The sequence below is a fragment of the Bremia lactucae genome, linkage group LG1 (assembly GCF_004359215.1).
Source record: "Bremia lactucae strain SF5 linkage group LG1, whole genome shotgun sequence".
Lineage (NCBI taxonomy): Eukaryota > Oomycota > Peronosporomycetes > Peronosporales > Peronosporaceae > Bremia > Bremia lactucae.
Window position 1 is genome coordinate 9,736,481 of NC_090610.1, and position 21,210 is coordinate 9,757,690.

General features: G+C 44.4%; 11 protein-coding genes across 11 annotated transcripts; 6 read left to right on the forward strand and 5 right to left on the reverse strand.

The window, feature by feature from the left end:
• Positions 1–240: 240 nt before the first annotated feature.
• On the forward strand, positions 241–4,436 carry CCR75_005538 (uncharacterized protein; the record flags this gene model as incomplete). Its single annotated transcript, XM_067963619.1, has 2 exons — positions 241–468; positions 540–4,436. 2 exons carry the CDS (start codon positions 241–243, stop codon positions 4,434–4,436), a joined length of 4,125 nt encoding a protein of 1,374 aa, XP_067820298.1.
• CCR75_005537 (uncharacterized protein) lies at positions 4,187–4,722 on the reverse strand (the record flags this gene model as incomplete). The annotated part of the gene is made up of 2 exons (XM_067963618.1): positions 4,187–4,519; positions 4,696–4,722. 2 exons carry the CDS (start codon positions 4,720–4,722, stop codon positions 4,187–4,189), a joined length of 360 nt encoding a protein of 119 aa, XP_067820303.1.
• Positions 4,723–5,791: 1,069 nt separating this feature from the next.
• Positions 5,792–7,054, forward strand: CCR75_005536 (uncharacterized protein; the record flags this gene model as incomplete). The annotated part of the gene is made up of 1 exon (XM_067963617.1): positions 5,792–7,054. The coding sequence occupies one exon, from the start codon at positions 5,792–5,794 to the stop codon at positions 7,052–7,054; it is 1,263 nt and encodes a 420-aa protein (XP_067820302.1).
• Positions 7,055–7,247: 193 nt separating this feature from the next.
• Positions 7,248–8,803, reverse strand: CCR75_005535 (uncharacterized protein). The gene is made up of 2 exons (XM_067963616.1): positions 8,083–8,803; positions 7,248–8,019 (listed from the first exon to the last, which is right to left on the reverse strand). Exons 1-2 carry the CDS (start codon positions 8,563–8,565, stop codon positions 7,345–7,347), a joined length of 1,158 nt encoding a protein of 385 aa, XP_067820301.1. The 5' UTR covers positions 8,566–8,803; the 3' UTR covers positions 7,248–7,344.
• A 74-nt stretch (positions 8,804–8,877) lies between these two features.
• Positions 8,878–9,266, reverse strand: CCR75_005534 (uncharacterized protein; the record flags this gene model as incomplete). The annotated part of the gene is made up of 2 exons (XM_067963615.1): positions 8,878–8,930; positions 9,041–9,266. The coding sequence occupies 2 exons, from the start codon at positions 9,264–9,266 to the stop codon at positions 8,878–8,880; spliced, it is 279 nt and encodes a 92-aa protein (XP_067820300.1).
• Positions 9,267–10,155: 889 nt separating this feature from the next.
• Positions 10,156–10,742, reverse strand: CCR75_005533 (uncharacterized protein; the record flags this gene model as incomplete). Its single annotated transcript, XM_067963614.1, has 3 exons — positions 10,156–10,233; positions 10,354–10,547; positions 10,634–10,742. The coding sequence occupies 3 exons, from the start codon at positions 10,740–10,742 to the stop codon at positions 10,156–10,158; spliced, it is 381 nt and encodes a 126-aa protein (XP_067820307.1).
• Positions 10,743–11,058: 316 nt separating this feature from the next.
• On the forward strand, positions 11,059–13,414 carry CCR75_005532 (uncharacterized protein; the record flags this gene model as incomplete). The annotated part of the gene is made up of 8 exons (XM_067963613.1): positions 11,059–11,254; positions 11,323–11,411; positions 11,474–11,534; positions 11,602–12,287; positions 12,346–12,744; positions 12,805–12,867; positions 12,948–12,998; positions 13,340–13,414. 8 exons carry the CDS (start codon positions 11,059–11,061, stop codon positions 13,412–13,414), a joined length of 1,620 nt encoding a protein of 539 aa, XP_067820306.1.
• Positions 13,415–14,403: 989 nt separating this feature from the next.
• Positions 14,404–15,809, forward strand: CCR75_005531 (uncharacterized protein). Its single transcript, XM_067963612.1, has 3 exons — positions 14,404–15,103; positions 15,163–15,350; positions 15,405–15,809. Exons 1-3 carry the CDS (start codon positions 14,708–14,710, stop codon positions 15,697–15,699), a joined length of 879 nt encoding a protein of 292 aa, XP_067820305.1. The 5' UTR covers positions 14,404–14,707; the 3' UTR covers positions 15,700–15,809.
• A 150-nt stretch (positions 15,810–15,959) lies between these two features.
• CCR75_005530 (uncharacterized protein) lies at positions 15,960–18,173 on the forward strand (the record flags this gene model as incomplete). Its single annotated transcript, XM_067963611.1, has 1 exon — positions 15,960–18,173. One exon carries the CDS (start codon positions 15,960–15,962, stop codon positions 18,171–18,173), a length of 2,214 nt encoding a protein of 737 aa, XP_067820304.1.
• A 64-nt stretch (positions 18,174–18,237) lies between these two features.
• On the reverse strand, positions 18,238–20,313 carry CCR75_005529 (uncharacterized protein; the record flags this gene model as incomplete). The annotated part of the gene is made up of 2 exons (XM_067963610.1): positions 18,238–19,125; positions 19,198–20,313. 2 exons carry the CDS (start codon positions 20,311–20,313, stop codon positions 18,238–18,240), a joined length of 2,004 nt encoding a protein of 667 aa, XP_067820360.1.
• Positions 20,314–20,413: 100 nt separating this feature from the next.
• On the forward strand, positions 20,414–20,656 carry CCR75_005528 (uncharacterized protein; the record flags this gene model as incomplete). The annotated part of the gene is made up of 1 exon (XM_067963609.1): positions 20,414–20,656. One exon carries the CDS (start codon positions 20,414–20,416, stop codon positions 20,654–20,656), a length of 243 nt encoding a protein of 80 aa, XP_067820081.1.
• Between the last annotated feature and the right edge of the window lie 554 nt (positions 20,657–21,210).

Sequence of the window (21,210 nt, forward strand, 5' to 3'; positions counted from 1 at the left end):
CCACTTTGCGTAGGGGTGGGGGGACCATCAACTTCATCCTGTCAAAGTCTATATCTGAGAAACCAATGAATAAAAGGAAAAAGAGCCAGTAGTAGTCTGAGCCGACTCAAAATTCGGTGCTTTCGATTTGCTGAGTTCACAACAGGAAAAACCGCCGAGGTCGAAAAGACTCTTCCGCACAGTCTCGATTCTGCCTTCGGTGTGGTCAATTACGACCTTCTTTCCTACTCCAACGCCGTTATGGAAAAAGGCGTGGGTGTCTGGCTTCGTGACTCCGAAACGGACGAGTGGCATCGTGCCACAGTCGTGAAGCTCGGGGAGCCGCGAGATCAGAGCACTGCTCGTCGCGTGACGCTCCTTCTAACCGAGGGGCCTCACATCCGTACGGAAAAGACACTTGAGATTGATATACATGCTCTTGAAGAAGAGAAAGTCAATGATGTGATGTTAGCCAATAGTAATGATATGGTACGTGTGTCGTTGGCATTTATTGAAAAGCTTTTTACACTCAATTATTATTTTTGTTTTTCGCCAAATAGGATGTTGTCGAGGATTTGATTCAATTGCCTCATTTGCATGAACCTGGTATTTGCCACACTTTGAATGAACGGTTCAAGATCAATGAGATTTACACGCTCACGGGCGAGATCTTGCTTGCGATCAATCCGTTTCAAACCCTCGGGATTTATACGGACAAGATCATGCGCAAGTACATTCGCAATGGCGACAAGTGCGCGCTTGGACACGACGTACCGGACATGCCGCCTCACGTCTTTAGTATTGCCGACAAAGCCTACCGTTCGCTCGTACATCCAATTGGCCACAACTCCATTGGTGCACGTTCAAACCAGTCAATTCTCGTGAGTGGCGAAAGTGGTGCTGGAAAGACCGAGACGACCAAGTTTGTCATGAAATACTTGGCCACGATCTCCCAGCATCGCAATGCCACAGCCGATAGTAACGTGATGAAGCAAATTCTATCGTCAAATCCAATTCTCGAGTCGTTTGGAAATGCTCGGACGATTCGCAATGACAATAGTAGTCGGTTTGGTAAGTTTATTAAAATGGAGTTCTCACCGGAAGGGAGTCTCATTGGAGCGTCAATTCAGACGTATTTGCTTGAAAAAGTCCGACTCGCCTACCAAGCTGAATCCGAGCGAAATTACCACGTTTTCTACGAAATGATCGCAGGAGCTACGGATGATGAAAAGAAGCGATGGAATCTTACTACACCAACGCATTTCCATTACTTGAATCAAAGCAGTTGCATTAAACGCAAGGACGGAGTCAAAGATGCCGATCAGTTTCAAGTGCTAAAGAAAGCCATGCAAACCATGGGATTTAACGAAGACGATATGGAAAACATTTTCGTCACGATTGCAGCATTGTTGCATATTGGAAACTTGGAATTTGACGCCACGCATCACACTTCGGGCACTGTCGGGTCCAAAATCTCGACAATGTGTGACAATTCGTTAACTGTTGTCATGGAGTTCTTAGAAGTCGACAAAACGGGGCTAGAAGACGCGATTTGTAACCGCACGATTCGAACGAAGAACGAAGAATACTCGATTGGCTTATTGCCGGACGCAGCCGAGAATGCACGGGATGCGCTTGCGCGGTATTTGTATGGGAAATTGTTTGAGTGGCTTGTAAGTCGAATTAATGAGATTGTCGAGAATGAAGATTGCAATGTCCCATTTATTGGATTGCTCGATATTTTTGGGTTTGAAGATCTTGAAAACAACTCCTTTGAACAATTGTGCATTAATTTTGCAAACGAAACATTGCAGCAGCATTTTAATCGCACAGTCTTGCGCATGGAGCAAGAAATGTATGAAAAAGAAGAGATTCAATGGAGTTTTATCAACTTTCCAGATAATGGGCCGTGTATTGAATTGATTCAAGGCAAACCGTTTGGAATCCTACCTGCGCTGGATGAAGAGTGCATTGTACCGCAAGGGAATGATCAGAATTTTTCACGGAAGCTTTATCGTCAACACCACGCGAATCCTCACTTTTGTGCGAGCAAGACTGATATTGCCAACCATTTGTTTGTCATTCATCATTACGCTGGTGCAGTCACGTACGATACGTTTGGCTTTTGTGAAAAGAATAAGGATCTCTTGTACTCGACAATGACGGCAATTATTAAGCGGTCGTCCAAGCCTTTTGTACGTGGACTCTTGCAAGTCACACCCGAGAAAAAGACGTTGTCAAAACGAAACAAAGGCGTGGCTTCGAGCATTGCATCTCGCGTGAGTCTTGGACAGCAATTTCGGATTCAATTAAAAACTTTATTGGAAACGATTAACGTCACGGATTGTCACTACGTTCGTTGTTTAAAACCCAATGACGAAGCCAAAGCGAATGTGCTCGTAGCAAAGCGCGTGTGTCTCCAACTGAAAGCGGGTGGTGTATTAGAAGCCGTGCGGGTAAATCGTGCGGGGTATCCCGTTCGAATAAGTCACCAGCAATTCATTCATCGATATCGCCCACTTGTGAATGGTCACTACTTGCAACGCATTCCGGTCGAAGCAGCGGAAGACGTTTTTGATAGCACTGAGCGCAAGCAAGCAGCGAGTTTGCTCGTCGAGTTTTTACTTCACGCTCATGCTGAACGATATCCAGAAATCGTGACGGGAACGTCTGATACGGTTGCTGGTATTCAAGTCGGCCTTACGCGTGTTTTCTTTCGTCGAGCAGCGATTCAATTTGTCGAAGCGCAGCTCGCTAAACGTTACGGCGAGTTTGTGGTCTTGATTCAAGCCGCTGCGCGTGGATTGATTGCTCGTCGTCAATATGCACGGACAAAGAGAGCAATTGTTCGCATGCAGTCCATGCTTCGTGCGTTTATCACGCGATGTCGTTTTAACGTACTGCGTGAACGTCATCGTCAGATAAAGCGTGAAAAAGAACTTGCTGAGCGACAACAACGTGAACGACAAGTGGCATTGCAAAAGACGCAAGAGGAAGCCACATGTCGTGCCGAAGAAAAGCGTCAAGCGGCAGAACTCGAGGAACAAAATCGACTTACAGCACAATCGGCTTCGTCCGATCCATTGTCGGATGATTCGTCGGACGGTGAGCGCGAATCGTCAATTAAATCACTGCGCTACTCGAACGAAACGCGTACTACTCGCGCGGTATCTCGTTTTCGATTTACAAAAGAATACAACGAAGAGGACGATGCCATACCGAATGCTTCTCGTCAAGTTGCGATGGATCCTGGTGATTCCGTTCTTCACGTCGCTGCGAATTGTTGTAACGAACAAGACGTGCTCACGCTTCTTCAGAGCGGATCTAACATTAACGCTTTGAATCGTCGTGGTCGCACGCCGCTTCATACGGCGTCTATGTATCAAAATGTCGAGGTCGTGGCGATTCTATTGAATTGGGAAGCGGACTATCTCGTACAAGACCATGACGGTAATACCCCACTTCATTTGACAAAAGATCCACGAATTGTACGCATGATTTTAGAAGCTGGATGTACGCCGAATATTGTGAATGCCGACGGTCGAACAGCGTTGATTAATAGCGTCGATCATGGCGATGGCCAGATTGTCAAGTTGTTGCTTCATTTTAAAGCGGACGTGCTCTTTCGTGAATTAAAACACCATCAAACAGCACTGCACTTGGCTGTGCGTAAAGGACATTACCAAATTGTCATGGAACTGTGCAAATCGAGTGACATTGACAAGTTGATTCTATTAACCGATCGAAATGAAAATAATGCGCTTCACTTTGCCGTCTCGCGTGATCGCAAGAATGGATATCGTTTGGTGGATTTCTTGATTAAGCACGGAGCCGAGGTTGATAAAGTGAATGCTCGCTTTCAGACACCATTGGTAGTGCATATCATGACAACGCGTCAATCCGATGCTGCCATTGCCGAGTTGCTTCTTTCTCGAAACGCGGATCCGAACATTCAGGTTGCGGATGGATCAACGTTACTCCACGTGGCTATTGAGCGCGAGTTGATTGATATTGCGTGTATGTTGATCAAACACGGTGCGTCGTTAAACGCTACGGATGCCAAAGGACGAATGGTGATTGAAGTCGCCAATAAAAAGTACTTGAAAAAACTATTAAGTGCCATTACGCAACCACCAACGTGGATTAACGAAAAAGAACGCCGAGCGTGCATGCTGTGTTCATCGACTTTTAAGTTTGGCAACCGACGTCACCATTGTCGCCACTGTGGACGCGTGTGTTGCTCGGATTGCTCGGCATTTACAGTCGAGATGCATCGATTCCCAAAGGATTTTTCCGGACGCACGAGTACGAATGGCAACCAAGTGAAAGACCCACAACGCGTTTGCCGTACGTGCCACGTTGTGTTTAAGATGCGATCGGTGCAAAAGGAGTCCAAGTCGGGCTTTATGGCACGCGTGCTTGGGTACGAGTGGGACGAAGTTACTGCTCCGAAATAAGCAGGCGTTATGTAGATATTAGTAGGGTAGTCTTGAAAAAGACCAATGCAATGAGGGTGTAGCTTAAAAGTTGGACCATGCCTCTTAATGTAGTGCAATATCAACAGTTATACCTTTTATCGCTATGTCTGCCGTAAATCTGCTCAGGTCTTGTTTCGGCCATAATGAATGGTCCATGAGTATTGGACCTGGAGCACAGAATTGTTAACAGCATCTACGAGTTGATGTTGGCCTCTAAAATGGTTATCAAATGCTTCACCTTGCTTTGCACAGAACCTATAAGCATGCCAAGTATCGTGACAAGAAAGTCAACAATCGTTTATTATACGGTTAAAGCTCTGAAAGCAAGTCCGTAGGATCTCTTGATAGCAAATTGTCGCCAAAATAAAAAAAAATCGAGCTGTTCGGTTCTAAAGAAGAAATTCTGTTAGTATTATTAAAAAGGTCTGAACAATCGCCACCTAAAATATTTGCCTTAACACTCGCAGCCACATACCATTCTTTTATTTTCGTTATTCACGACTCGAAGATCACTGCTAAAGTTGACTTATGCTCGTCTCGCCGCCAGTGAATCGTTTTGACAGTTCACTTAGTTGAGGCAAGTCGAATAATAACTAATATTCAGCAGAACGAAAGGACACCCTGCTACGATTGCACGCAAGAGAATTAATATCACAAAGATACACTAAGCGTGAAGTCGCAATATCCACTTTTTCAGTTTATCGTTGACTGGTGGTCGGCCTGCAAGGTCATGTCACGCCGGCTTTGTCAGCCAATTAACCATATAAACACGTTAAGAAATTGGTACGTCTTCATCGATTTTTAATGTACGTCGAGAGCAGCCGTCGCCTTTGTAATGACCGTAACACAAGCAACTATATGTGCTGCTTCTTGCTATACACATGGCTTAAGCTTTAACAGCGCAATTAACAAACAAATTGCCACCCTGTCGACTCGACAACGACCATCCTAATAATTTCCCGCAGTCTAATCGTGTCCTTTCAAGATCATGCCTCGATATGTGGACCACACCAATTCAATGTGGCACACGTTGCTAATCATCCCTCGAACCAGCAAAAACCATGCAGCGACTTGGAAGACGAGTTGTTGCGTCCTCACTGACCTCCTGACCTCCAACAGCCGTAGACTCGTTCCTATTCGTGTTCGAAGCTTTATAAATGCTCATTTCTCTAATTCAGCCTGTGTGCGTCCATTTAGCTCCATTGCAAGCGAGAAAGAGGTGCAGTTTTAGCTACATAAAGTCACATTTCCAATCAATCTCAACCAATGTGTAGGCATTTAAAGCGTTTGAAAAAGCAAAAGCGTTACTCGATAGTGACGATATACCGCAAGCTATGGAATGTCTAAGCATTGCAGCGTGTGCCAATATCGCAGACGCGCAGTACATGCTGGGCTTTCTGTTGTTAAACGAAAACGACGTCGAGGACGAAAGCGACACGCAACAACAGAACAAACAGCTCATACAAGACGCAGAAGCCCATCGGCAACATGTAAGACGCGTCGATGACGCACACAACATTAAAGAGATTCGAAAAAGCGCTCGTGCCGCTTATAAACAGTATCTGAGCAACGAAAAACACAAGAAACACGCGAAATATAACGACGCTATCGTCATAGAGCACGCGTCGACACAGCATCTCGACCGTGCATTTGGCAAGACCATGGAGCTTTTTTTAAATCCGAATTCAAAGCTTGAGTTACTGCTCGAGAACCACAAAGATCACGACTCGGAGGACGCGATTGATACTACAAAAGCAGTCGAATGGCTACGTCGTGCGGCTGATAATCATAATCGTGATGCCCACGTGAAGCTTGGCAATTTATGTCTAAGGCACGACCCACCCATGGCTTTAGAAGCCAGTGCGTGGTATACTCGCGTCACCAAGGACAAGAATCCACACCCAGATGCGCTGTATAATCTTGGAGTGATGCTCTATGAAGGCGTGGAGCATGCAGAACCGCCGTTTCCAGGCAATAAACTCGCATCGATTCCATTTTTTACTCGTGCGGCGGAAAAAGGGGACATTTCAGCTCAATTTTTTATGGGAGTGTTGCTGCACCAAGGCGAAAAAGACTTGGGAATCGAACCAAACTTTAAAAGCGGATGGATGTTGCTAGAAATGGCAGCTACGAATGGCCACCCGGCGGCTTTGTATTATCTCGCTCAGCTATACCGCTCGGGGGATGAAAAACATGCTTTTGCGGCAGATCGGACAAAGTTTTTGGAATTTCTAGATAAAGCGATGGAAAGTGGTGATCCGGATGCGTTCTTTTGTATGGCCGATATCTATTATCACGGCAGTGACGGATTTGATCAAGATTATGAGCAGGCACACAATTTCTACATGGCTGCTGCTGAACAAGGACATGCCAATGCTTTTTGCTGTCTAGGAACTCTTTACTATAACGGCATTGGGGTCCAACAGGACTTTGAAAAGGCTTTCTTGTATTATCAAGAGGCAGCCGACAGAGACTCGATGGAAGCGTGGAAGAACCTTGCGGAAATGTATACGACTGGTTGCGGGGTGCCACGCAACGAAGCCACAGCCAATGCGATCATGAAGATGCTTGAAAAGGTGCAAGCCGATGGCGTTTAAGAAAGCAGTCAATTAATTTTTTGCTTAGTTGGCAACTAGAGTCTTTTTAGTGTATGGATTTAAGAAAAACCATCAATTAAATTTTAAAACGACGGGGAAGGATGTGTTCAAGAAATTTTGAATGCCCATCCAAAATAATTTTTTTAAGATTAAAAAAAAAAACACAAACAAGACTTATATTTTTCAGAAAAGATTATTTAAGAAACTGCAATTTAAATTTTTTATAGATCAATGAAAAACATACTTTAAAGATTATCTTATGGCAACCTTTAAAATTTTTACAACAATTGTCAGCCTGTAGGCGGTGGCAAATCCACTGCACTCGGGAAGAGGATCTCCGCCTGAATTGGGTAATGATCCGACGGGTAGCGACCATTGCGGTTTTCTGTGATAACTTCCGTTTGCAACACGGTCATCTGTGGGCGAAAGAAGATCCAATCAATGTGATTAGCCGCCCGCACCGCAGTTTTCTCGCCATCATTCTTCACACCAGCCCAACCATGGTACGTATACGATACGTTTCCAATTTGCTTCTCTGCTGCAGGCCATGCTTCGTAAAAGTGCGGTCCATCTTCTTGCGACGTAAAATATTTATAGGTACTAGCGTAGCGGTACGTATTAAAGTCTCCTACGAGAAAAACCGGAGCATTCCCCGCGATCAGCTGAATACGTTGCGACAATAATCGAGAACCTTCGGCACGAGCCGTACGACCGACATGATCCAGCTGAGTATTGAAGAAAAAAAGCTCTTGTTGCGTCGCGTGGATTCGAAATTTGCCCCACGTGACCATACGCACACAATTGGCATCCCACCCCTTAATTCCAGAAGTGTCTGGTTTCTCCGAGAGCCAAAAATTGCCATCATCAAGACGCTCTAACACGGTAGGATCATAAAAAATCTGTTCAAATTCGCCATTTTTCTCGCGCTCGACGCCAAATCGCTCGTATGGCATTTTTAGCAAGCCCTACGGAGAATTCAAGGCACTCAGAAATCACAGTAGCTACATCGTCTGTTAACTATTCCTTACCTCCAGCTCAAGGAGCTGTGCCTTTAAACCTTCTTGCGTACCCATGAGGACAGGATGGTAGCGATCAATGAGATCTGCGACGTGGTCTTTGCGGTATTGCCAGCCATTATGACCGTCGCTTGTGCCCGCGAATCGCAGATTAAAAGTCATAATCTTTAAACGAAGCGGCGAAGAGCTCAATTTCTGCGATGGCTGCGAATCCTGACCAGCTGTTGCCGACCGCAACTTTAAGTGATTACGTTTTTCTGTAGAAATAATCGCATCTTTGGCCTGTGGATCGATATACGTTGGAGCCACCAGTAACGGTTCCACGCCACGAAAGCTTTCGTAAGTTCCCAGGAAAAGCATGACGACGACCAAGGCGCCTAAAAATCGATAGAGCCATTCAGTTGTAGACGCACGAGGACGCTGAGACTGCGAGTGACGATAGTAGGGATTGCGTGGCGCCGTGTTGCTCGAAAAGAACGGTCCGCGCTTGGACATCGTCGTGCCTCAGGCCTTTGAAAGACAATGGACTACCTAGGGCCTTTGCGAGCCACGTAACCTTTTAAGATTTGCTTACATTATTTTACCAAAGTTTTAAAGTGTCCGAAGGTTCGACTTTCTTATGTCCTTGGAGAGGACTTGTCAATACGCATAAGTTTAAGAGTAAGAGCGAACAATTAAATTACCTTTGGAATCACTTTTCGATTGTTTTCTCTCATTGATTATGGTAGAAATTGTTTACTCACCTCAATTGGTCAACGCACACTAGTACGCCTACGTTCCCAAATGACTCTTCGCTCTGGTTTAACCTCATTCGTTTTGAGCTTTTCCTCGCATTTGACTGCCCGCGAGTGCAAATGTGGCTAAAATGGAGCAATTCTATTGTTCTTTAGACATCTACACAATCATCATAGCAGCCAGCTAAAAGTAAATACAGCAAGCATGGATATGACATCAGCAACAAATTTCTGACCTTTCGTGTCGTCACCAATGTTCTCGGCGCATGTTACATTTTCTTCCAGCCAGGGGCGGTCACGGTGTCGACTCAAAATATAGTCGTAAAGATCTAACTCCATGCCAGTTGATTCGTCGAATAACGGGGTGCCCCCAAGGTACATTGTCGTAACAAGATCGCCATACTTATTGCGATTATTAGCTTTGATCCATGCTTGGATGGCTTCTTTTTCTTCGTCCGACATTATTTGGATCTTTAAACAATGGCTTCGTGAGCTTAAAGTCAAGTAAAATTTGCCTTCCTTTCGTAATCAAAATAAACGCACATCACGCTTAAGTCCGATGGTCATAGTCTAAAACGCCTAATCAGGTTCGATTCGTTGCAACAAAGCTGCCGAAAAAGACCAATCCCCATTAACGGCAAGGAGTCATTACCAATGAACGACCCTCTTGTCAAGTTTTTTTTTTTAGAGTCTGCCTGTTTGGTGACTACGAGTTTGTGGCAGCCAAAATTCGTTCGGTTGTTGCTGTATAACTTTCAAGGCATTGGGTTCGAAAATTTTACATGACCAACCATTACGTGCTGGGACCGTAGAAACAATTAAACAGATTCGAAGAACAGTTTTTTCTATTTACTGAATTCAAACATTTACATATACAAGCCGACATTCATCACCACCTCCTGTTTTGCATTTTTACTCCGTGCTTTGTGCTGTCACGCCATTGTGACAGTAAAGATTGTTATCCATGCAAGCCCGTCACGTGTCTGGTATAAAGACGATCCTCGTACAAAATTATCTGACTTTAATATTACCGCAAATAGAGTAAAAAACAAAGCTGTTGTAAGCCAACCTATATTTTCAGCACCAGCCAGTTACTTCTAAAAAGCCACGATACCATTCATGCCAGCGATAGTAACAATTACGAATAATCACGGAAGAGCACTGCCGCTTTAACCGGGTAATACTCCGATGGGTAACGGCAATAGCGGCTTTCCGTAATGACTTCCGTCTGTAAAACCGTCATCTGTGGACGGAAAAGGATCCAATTTGGTGGGCTGCACGAACAGCATTTTGCTCATCCTGACTCTTAATCCCAGTCCTCTATGAAATTGTGGCTCATCATGCACGTACGCTAAGTATCGATACGTTTCAGCGTACCGATACGTGTAAAGTCGCCCACAAGAAAGACAGGAGCATCCCCTGCAATGATCTGAATGCGTTTGCACAATAATTTCGACTCCTCTTATGTGCATTCTGACCATCAAAATCCAACTATGTGTTGAAAAAAAGAGCACCTGGTGCGTGGCGAGAATAAAACGTTTGTTCATACGGACACAAGCGCCGTCCCACCTTTGTTTCCGAACGTGTCTGGTCGCTCCGAGAGCCAGAACGTGCCATGATCGAAACGCTTTAGCACAAAAGGATCGTAGAAAATCTGGACATGCTCACCATTGCGTTCACGTTCAAAGCCAAAGCGCTCGTATGGAATTTTCAGCAAGCTCGACAGAATTGAAGACGTTTCACCTTTTTAGAATTTTAAACACCCTTTTGAAAAAAATCGCTCGGTACCTCCATTTCCGCAAGCTGTAGTTTGAGCCCCTATTGCGTACCTAATAGAACGGGAGGATGTTGATCAATTAGGCCCGCGACAAATCCCTTGCGATGCTCCCAGTCATTCAATCCGTCGCCATTGCCGGCAAAACGCAGGTTAAAGGTCATTATTTTCAGGCTTATTGTTGACTGCCTCATAGTTAGTGATACAAATTTAAATCAGCACCTTTTACAACGTAATAGACGTCATGATGCACTTATATTTGCGGCCTGTTCCGGCCCATGACTGTGATGCCTCCACACTGGAGGTTAACATCCCAAAACCGAGTATCGCATTTACAAAAAGGCCTTTCATTTGAAAAGAATCAGCCAAAGATTGAGTCGGCCTTTAATAAATAATCCACTTTGATTCGATAAAAATGGTAAACAAACGCATGTTGATTGGATGAAATTCATTGTGGTAAATCGAGCCAAAATTCAGACGATGGCAGGCGCAGAGGCGTTGCGCACCCTGGAGACGCGGGCCATTCGCGATGCGCAGCTCACAACCTACACGAGCAATTTAGGCTCTTTAGCGCTAGTGGTCTCAGTGATTTTGTGGCTCACACTTCCATCGCTGTGGGGCGTCGTCAGCGGCGACTGGAATGATAAAATCCTGCTGAGTCTGCTAGCTGCTACAGGTAAACGGTATCCTGTAGTCGCGGTATATTGCAAGACATCGCGCTTTAATAATTTTCAATGGCATTAGGTCATGGAGTCTTTGTACTCTCGGTGCTACTCGTACTGCGCGTGGCGCAAGTGCAGGGGGAGGAGCTCCTTATTCAATTAAATGCCAAGGTAGCGAGACGAATTGACCAAGGAAATTTATAATACTCATCGAATTTAATGCATGATTCTAGTATTTTTCACATGCAGCCAAGTCCGAAGATGTAGATGCTCCACGAAATCGTGCCGATCAATGTACGTGTGGAAATATGAAGAATTTAAACCTGTAACGCTAAGTATTCCTCTTATTGCCGAAATGAAGTGAACGAAATCATAAAGCTCAAATCACTGCGTGGTCATTTGTCCGACACGAGCCATCTCTCGAACGCTATAGCGCAGACACCAGAAAAGCGCTCATTCTTCGACTCTGCTCCAGTTAAGACCGTCGAGGACGGCAAAGCGTATCTTCGTCGCCTCCAAAAGCTCCAAAAAGACAATAAGATTATCGAATCAACGGAATCTGCTGTATATGACATGGGAAATTCGTACCAAAGCGACGCATTTGGGATCTTTGGAAATGCATCCATGGCTCCTCGTGTGTATCAAGCATCTGGCTTTGATCCACGTTTACAAGACCTAAATAATGGCGAGGGCCAAGAAGATCCATTGCGTACGTCGTCGCTTCCACATATTGCGTGGCAGCAGCTCGAAGAATGGGGACTGGCGATGTTTATGCATTTGTATTGCCGCAATATTCGCCGGTTGCTGGCGTACCATGTCAAAGATGTTGTCGAGGCATTTCTAGTGAATGCGTCTGCTTTAAACGAACGTGGCGTGATGGCAGATGTCTTGCTCCGTCGTGTGCCGTCGCAAGCTTTACTTTGTCCACCGGGACAAACGAATCAAATGACAAATGTCTCGCTTTCGGATATGCTGCAAAACCTCGCGACAAGTCCACTGTTTTATAGTCAAGAGCGAGGGGTTTATTTGTTCAAGGAGCATCAAAGTGTACGTGCTTTTAGATGAAGGTCTTTGCTGGTAGTGACGGCTAAAAGCGTGTGTATAGTTTGAAAAATATTTGAATGTAGGGAATTCCAGCAGTACCGATTACTCGTCACTAGAACGTCAACAGTATGTACTCGAGCGACTCATGATGCTCTCCAAGGATCGAAGCCTTGATCGATTTCGATGGAATAAAGGCTCGGCGTGGAAAGGCAAAGACTGGACGGATACGTTGCCAACAGATGCCGACATTTTGATGAACACGTTTTGCTGCATGATGGACAATATGCTACCAGCAGAGAATGAGCGTGATCGACCCTTTTGGAGATCGTATTTCTGTAGCCAAGGCCCTAGCCGACCATTTACTCCACGTGTGCGCAGTCGTCTTTTTCTCGTACAGACAGTTATACGTCCTCCTCATTTCAAGGCGTTGGTCAAGGGTGCTGTTCGCGAAATTGTTCCGGTAAGTTTTAAAGATGATGAAGAATGGCGTTGGTGAATTAATTTCTGTGGGTTTCTGTAGGGAGAGGAAAATATTTTTCACGTTATTGTCGTGTATCTCCATGCTGTGAAGAAACTAAAAGCTGTACGTTTACTTTAAGAGATGATGTATATTATATTTTTTTTATTATTCTTGGTGGTAATGTCGTTTGGTGTTAACACCAGGGCTACTTGGAAAGCATCAACCTGCATCGGATCATTGAGCAAGTCTTCGATGTTTCGAAATAATTCATATTGATGCCTTAATTTTTGCATAGCTTTAGTGTCTTGCTCAAACTGTTGATGGTGTGGCATATCTCACGTCGATATGTGAGTTCGATTGCTTAATAACATTATAGTTTGGTAAATGTCGAGAATCAGGTACTGTTATAATTTTCGATGCGTGCCATCTTGTACGCATGGTAAGCTTGAATATATCGACACTGTTGGATTCTCGGGATAATCTTTTCATTTATTGGAAACTCGGCAGAAAGTAGAATGAATTCGCTTAGACAATAATATTAAATTTTAATTCTTTCACTCCTTTATTTGGTCAAGGTTTGCAATATTTTATGCAGATTTACCCTAAACATGTTGGGGATTGTTACCTCGCAGTGACGATTAGCGCGTTTGCCGATCTTACGACGCCATGATCGTGGAAGTATCTCACGCTTCATCCATCGTGCTTGAGTCCGGCAAATATTTTCTTCACGAGTCTAATCCATGAAAAGATATCCCAGGCCTATGTCTGGCACTATCCATGCCAAGCCCATGGCTGGGGCTCAGGGGGCAACGTCTTTAAGCTCTGCTAAAGAGGAACCTTTAAGATTTATAAAAAATCAAATTTTGTAGCCTGATTTTTTTCCGACAACGGCTCGCTCCACAGTGACAAATAAATATTTGAGCAATAAAAAGCTATAAAAATAATCTTTTTCACCTACTTCCACTGTCTCCTTCGTACTCATAAGAACGGGATTGTGGCGCTCGAGAAGGTCATCCCCAAAATCTTTGCGGTGCTTCCAGCTAATTAACTTGCTGTAATTGCCGGGTATATTGAGTATCATTCCAAATCTTTAAGACTTATTGCAGTTTCTTGGTCAGATTCGGCATGACAAATGGATGCTTTGAGACTCAGATGAAAGAAGCTTCCGACTAATGCCAAACTTTTAATTATATTAGAAGCTGCTTAACAGGCAACGCAGCTTAAGCCTTTTCATGCGGAAGCTTGGCAAACGCTTCAGCGACGACAGATTCGAGATGTTTAAAATATTAAGGTTTCATTGGCAAGAATCCCGAATAAACCGCATCTTCGACTTCGGGATCATAATTTAGTGGTCATGTTTTACAATTGATTTGTCTAGCATTCTACGATCCAAAGAACCGAAGTGCTCACAAAATGGCTCTGTCCTCTCGCAGCAGCCTGACGCGGTTAGAATCTAATGGTGGGATTGTGTTTGCGTCCGTTTCGCGGATTAATGGTCGAAAGGCGCGTCAAAATGGCTCGAAAAAAAATAAAACGCATTTAGCTGATCCCAGATGTTTCCATGTCTTTTTTCTATGGGCGACTTTAATACGCTTATCGAACATTCAATATTCTGCTGACCATAATGGGTCACAATTTCATTAAGAATGGTCGAAGCTTGGCACTACCAAATATAATATTCTAGAAGTAAAATATATAATAAACTGAGCTGTGTGCGCTACACGAACTTATCAACCTTTGCCATGGAAGAAAAATGGCACCAAGTCTGTCGACGACGGCATAGAAAGCCTCGTATTCGTTCTCCTCGTCATCTACTCGCTCCAACAAAGTCCTTTTGCGCTGCTATTCATGGTACACCCAAATAAAACCCTTCTTCATAGTGTTAAAGCCACTAAAAGTGACTCAAATTCAACGAATTTATGTCAACTTTCTCATTAATACTCTCCTGACACATTGTGGGTGAATGGTACTAGATGAAGAAGCGCAAGTGGACTCGGTAGCAGAGATATCCCTTCAAAAACAGGCCCAAATCATTCAACGCATTGAAGCCATTGCAACCACTTTGCACACTTCCTCACTGCTGTGCGATGCCCTGCGTGTCATCGTGGAGCACTTTGACCTCGATTCAGTCCTTCCAGATCCAGTCTATGAAACTGCGATTGCCAATATTGGACCATTAATTGTCGGCTACGGTCTCGGGAGCTTTTGCGATTCATCGAATGCCGTGCATCAATTGGCATTTCTCGTCGCTTTACGAAAAGCTCTAGGCCACATCCTGGCAACAAGAAATGCACACGTGTTGAAAGGGTTTCAATCCTTCCATCTCGATACCGAGATCTTTGATCCCGTTATGAACAAGGTAAGGTCAATGTATAAGTATACGATCAAATGACTTAAGAAATGCTCGATCTTTCATAGGCCGACGTGGCAATCGCTACTCATTTCAAGCTTAAAATCATCCAAGAAAATGAACATGGAAAGCGTCAAGTTTTTCCTTGTAATCAAACCATCTTCTTTATGCCTCATTGTGGCAAAGCGCTGTACCAGAATGTCCTTGCTTGTAATTGGGGTTTGCAACTGCATCACGTTGTAATTATTGGCAATAGGTACGCTCACGACAATCCACGTAAACACAATCGAATTTAATCCTCTGACTGTAGTTTTACAGCCTACGCTGATCGCGTGCTCGCACGCGTAGAACGGGAACAATTGTTACTTGTTCGCGTGCTGCCGTACGTCAATGAGACGGCATTATCGTGTGGCGTTGCAAGAACGCACGACGACTTTCGACATTACGAAGCAGCTTTTAACGACTTGAGCGTCCATGCTTTTCGACCATTCCATGCGCTTCATAACGAGAAACACGACAACGCATTCAAGACAGCGTTCGTAGGCGAGCTCGAAAACTCGCATATAATTTCTTCGATCACGCCTATAGCTTCTCAAAGAATGTAGAAAAAAAATTGTAACCGTTCGAAAACGAATTTTGTCGTGACTGCTCCCTTTGTCTGGCCCGAAACGGGAACTTCCCACTAAACCATGGCTTACAACTTTTGGAATTTGCCCATTCATCGCGTCGCATTTGTCCGTTTCCATCACGTATTGCTTTCTTCAAACGTTACGACTTTTTTTTCTACGTGTGGAAAAAGGAGAAAAACACACGCAACGGTTGAAAACGTGTGTGCCACTGTAGCTCGTGACCTTTCGTTCAAGGAATGAAAGGGCGTGAATTGTTTGGTTGGACACGTCCGATGGACATTGCCGCAAAGAGCTCTCGTGTTTGTTTAAACTCGAGTTATGACAGCAAGAACAACGAGCTCGACGGTACGGAACGAGGTGGTCGATCGAGCAAAGAGCTTACGAAACTTACGGCTTGTGAGTCTAGGACAAAGGCGTGTAGGAAGGATCAAGCTCAAGCAGACGATGTCTTGCACCAAGGAAGTCAAAAGGATATAGCCTGCATTGAAAGCTCGTTTACGTATCGAAACGCAACGGATCAGGAGACGTTGGAGGACAAAGGACAGAAGAGTTGCGATCCTCCTGTTGCCAAAAGTACCCATTGGAAGTCTTGTACTGCGTCTTTGTCGACTTGCAAGAAAAGTACGTCTGAAGAACTTGTTTCGAGTACTTTTATTCCTCGAACTGTGACGTTTCGAAAAGGGGAAAAGAGTTTTTTGGATTTTCATCAACACTATGCGATTACCCAGCACTTGGGGGAAGGTTCGTACTCGACCGTGAAACAAGTAACCCATCGTCAAAAGGGAGGCTTCTTTGCGTGTAAAATCGTTGATAAATTAAGTCTCTCAGCCGTCGATCGGACGGCGTTAACGCAAGAAGTTGGCGTTCTCTCAAGTATACACCACGTGAATATCATGCGTCTTTATGAAGTCATTGAAGACGATGCCAAGTGCTATTTAGTCACGGAATTAGCGAAAGGAGGTGATCTTTTTGATCGAATCGTAACACAAGGAAAATTCCATGAACGCGAGGCTCAGAAAATCGCTGCCGCTTTAGTCGATGCGTTGCATTATTGCCATGAACACAGCATCATTCATCGAGATGTGAAGCCAGAGAATGTATTGCTTTCAGACGATGATGTGAAATTGTGTGACTTTGGATTTGCCAAACAGCTCCGTCATCCGAACGAGCAAGCATTAGATTCATGTGGAACCCCGGGATACGCGGCTCCCGAGATCCTTGATGGACAATCGTATGGTCTTGAAGTCGACGTCTTTTCACTTGGTGTAGTCACGTACATTATGCTGTGTGGATACCCGCCATTTCCAATGAAATTAGCGCAACTCCGAACGCATCGTTTTCACGTGCAGTATCCGTCAAAAGATTGGGCAGCAATACATCCGGATGTCAAGACTTTAATCTCGGCGATGCTTCGTGTTGATCCAATGGAACGACCAACAATGGCATTGCTTCGAATGCATCCATGGATCCAAGCCGGTCGACTCATTCTTGAACGCTTTCGACGCGAAAAGGATAAACGACGGCGTTTAGTAGACCTTACCCGACGACAACAAGCGGCCGCGGCGATTCGAAAACAGCTTGTTATGGAAGGTTTTGACGCGATTAAGTATGGACGCAATGGGCTACCACATCGTACGAAACTACGTTTATCAATCGATGGTCAAGTGATGCATTGGCAGCCAAAGTTACTAAAGCGAAGTTTATTGCGGTGTCAAAACGCACGGCCTTTTACAAGTCTCTTTGGAATGACAAGTAAGGAACGGACCCATCCATTGACTCAGGAATGTGTCCTCGAAACTGAAAGTAGTCGTCTTCCAGCTCTGTGTACCGAGATAAATGACGATTTGGAGCACAGTATTCCAAGTCCTTTTCCAACCAGCTCTACAGACAATTCCTCAAACAATACAATTGCTGAAAAACGGCTTTGGTGGCATTCCCTGCGTCGAGAACGTGGTTTGAAAACAGAGTGTACAGCCAGTAGCAACTGTTCCTTTTCGTCGCCGAAAACGTCACTTGGAGCCAATGCAGTGCGCTTAGAAACACCCGAAACCGCTTCATTCGATCGACTTGATGATTCGATTCAGCTTCAAGACATTCGAGAGATGCGTCGTGGCGACGACGCACCGTTTTTTACAGGTTATGCCATGAATTGGCCCAATTCGTCGAAACGCGCCGTTGATTTTGCCTGTGTCTTGTCCATCTCGACGTGTTTTCGAGACCTGCATTTAGAATTTCCCAACCAAGGACTTCGAGATGGATTTTTACATTTACTCCAACAAGCGACGTTGCCATTACAAGCATCAGGTGCTTGTGAAAAGAACAGGACGTTGCCTCCTCCAGAACCATTTGCTTTGTCAAAGAAACGACCTCAAGCACCAAATGCAAAGCAATGGCGGAAATATTCTCAACTCGACGATAATTTTGAAAATAATCAGGATGAATGGGAATAAATTACAACGTTAGAAGAATAAAACGGGATTGTTCTGCGTTGTAAGGTGCTATTTTCATGCACGATTATCGTTCAAGTCGCATCCTTCTAGAAGCTAACTCCCCGTCTTCGTTCGTTACGTCCATCACGTGGCTCTCTGAATTCCGTCGTACCTTTAACGTGCTATGACTCTCAATATCGTGTCGTACGACCTCTTTCTCGCGTGTACTTGGTAATCGAAAGATTGATTTTCGACGTGCGAGAACAATTCGGCGATTAAAAATCGATGAACACGCGAGAAAGACAGAGATTGCGGCAACAAAGAGCAAATACGTGCGTCGAGAAACGAGTTTCGACGCATGTGCTTTGATCATAAAAATCAGTGCAAGTTCGCCAATTTGACATAAACCAATTGCGGCCATGAAAGCTTTTCGAGGACTGATTTGAAAAATTGTCATGACACTAGTCATGGAGACGGTCTTGATACATACAATCATTACGACCATTGATAGAATCTCCATCGCATTTCGAAGTAAGAACATGGGATGCAAAATCATGCCGACACACGCGAAAAACATACTTCCAAATAAATTCTCCATTACTCGAATCGACGTAAATGCAGCTTTTGCGCTTCCTGCAACATGCACAAACGCAAGTCCAGCAAGAAAAGCGCCACATTCGAGCGACAAGCCAATCATTTCCGAAAATAGCGCCATAAATAGACATACTGAAACGACTCCTAATAGAATGAGGGGTGCTTTATGCACGTCTTCTTGAGCCGTTAAGAACCGTAAAAGCCGCGGGACAACGTGTTGGTGAAGACAGACCGTCATGCTTACCACCACGGCGTACGCCACTATCGTGCGTACCATGGCCAATCCAATCCATCCAACTGAACGCGTAGAAAACCACTCAGGTGTTCCAAGCGCAAAGCTCATGAGGACATCTTGAATTGCAATAATCGATGTGACGGTCTAAAATAATACATAATAAATGAGAAAGGTTATTAATTTAAACACGTTATATGCATTTCAAGACAAGTGTACCCGGCCAAAAGACGAGTCTTGGATGCGATTTTCTCGAATATGCTCGTATAGTGGCGCTGTAGTTGAGAAACAGACGCTTAGACCGATACTAAGACCTTCGACAAACGATTCGGTCCAGCCAAGGTATACTGCCACGCCAGCTACGAGTACAACGGTGGATAGAATATACGCCATACCACCGACAAAGTACTTTCGAAAGACATCCTCGGGCTTCTGGGGAGAGTACGCAGCTCCGTGGCCAAAGAGTAAAAAGATCGATCCAAAGAGAGAAATTGTTTCCACTTCTTTATACAGTCGCACGACTCCTAAACATGAAGGTCCAACTAAAGCGCCCCCAAGTACATACCCAGCTTGAGGCGGGACATTAAAATACGTTGCAATAATACCTCCCATAGCTGATACGCCAAGCAATACGGCCACTTGTGCCAATAAGTCCATATCATAGTGCAAAACCGCAGGGTCGGCTTTCTTCTCCACGGCTTCTAATTTCTTTAATTGGTCGGCATTAAGTCCTGTCGTGTTCTTTAAATGTCCCGTTTCATAGTCGACTTCTTTAAAACCGTCTTTTTCAATCTTTTGCTCACGTTTTTCATCGTCTTGTTGAGCTAGTACGTCTTTCAGTTTTTTCGATTGAACTTCTTCTTCTTCTTCGACGATCTCGAGCTCCACAAGCGTCCCATTGAGTCCACGCGCAAGTCGTCTTAAATTCAGTTGCATTGTGGCCAATTCGTAGTGCAAATGGTGCATCTCTTGGCGTTGCAAAGTCGTGAACGTGGCAAGTTGTTCGTTATTTTCGAGATGATGCAAACTTTTGTCTACGGAGAGCTCAATTTGATGCACAATATCCAGATGTTTTTCAACCTGATTAATGGATACATCGGTAGCCGAAGTAATCGTGGGTACGATAGCTTGAGACCCGTGTAAACTAGCATGCGTACTTGAAAGTACGGGGGATTCTGAATAAAGCTCGTTCCATCGCGATGCAGCCTCTGACGAGGAAGTCGTGGAGGAATCAGGATTTTGGGGCTCTGGGAGGATTGTTGGCTCAGAGAGAGCATGATAGCCTAGTAACAGGGCCAGAAGCAGTGATACGATCGTATCACATCGACACGACATGGGGTCGAATTACTAACTGTGATATTTAATACTGTAGCCATCAGGCTCCGAATCTGAAAGTAGTCCAATCAGATTCCAGCATTTTCACTTTCGAACGAAGATGGGTATCTTCACGCCGTCACCGGCTATCAATTACAGCTTCGTCACGGGCGTATATCTCTTCTGTACGGTGCTATGTGCAATACTTTCTATAATGCACCACTACACGCCACAAGTGGAGGGCTTTTACATCGTGCTGGTGCCATTCGTGCCCTGCTTCTTTTGGAGCGTCGTGGTGCGCCACAATTGGCTGAAGGTCAAGGACTGCAGTGTGGATGCGGACGAGGCTAAAAAGACATTGTAGCCATTTTCATTGATTTTAATGCAAAAAGCAAGAAAGAAGGAAGATTAGGTAATCAAGATAAGCGGGAAGCAAAACAGTCACACATTTTGAGTTTACACATCTATGACTAGCATGGTTAGATTGACCGTACGCAGCAGTCGTTCCCGTGGTCTACTATAACGAAATTTTGGCGAATTTATTTTTAATTAATACGCAATTCTCTCTAAAATAGCCTCTCAAACTCTCCTTCAAGCGTTGCCGCTATTTAGACATGAAAAATGCTGTTATGCCTAAAGGTTCCGAGCAATTTTGCACCTATTTAATACAATGTTCAAACAACATATCTGTTTGCTAGGAGCAACATAGTTCGTAGCTTTGAATCATTGCACATAAGATAACATAAAGCAATCGTCCACATCTTTCGTGACCTCTAATTTAAAAAGTTTAATAGCCTGCGTTCTAACATTGCTGCAGAAGTATCAGACATCTTATCTTGTACTTATATTGTAAACATAGACTCAATCTCTTCAAAGGTTTTGCAATTTTATTAGTAATAAATTGTCAAAAGGCTGCCA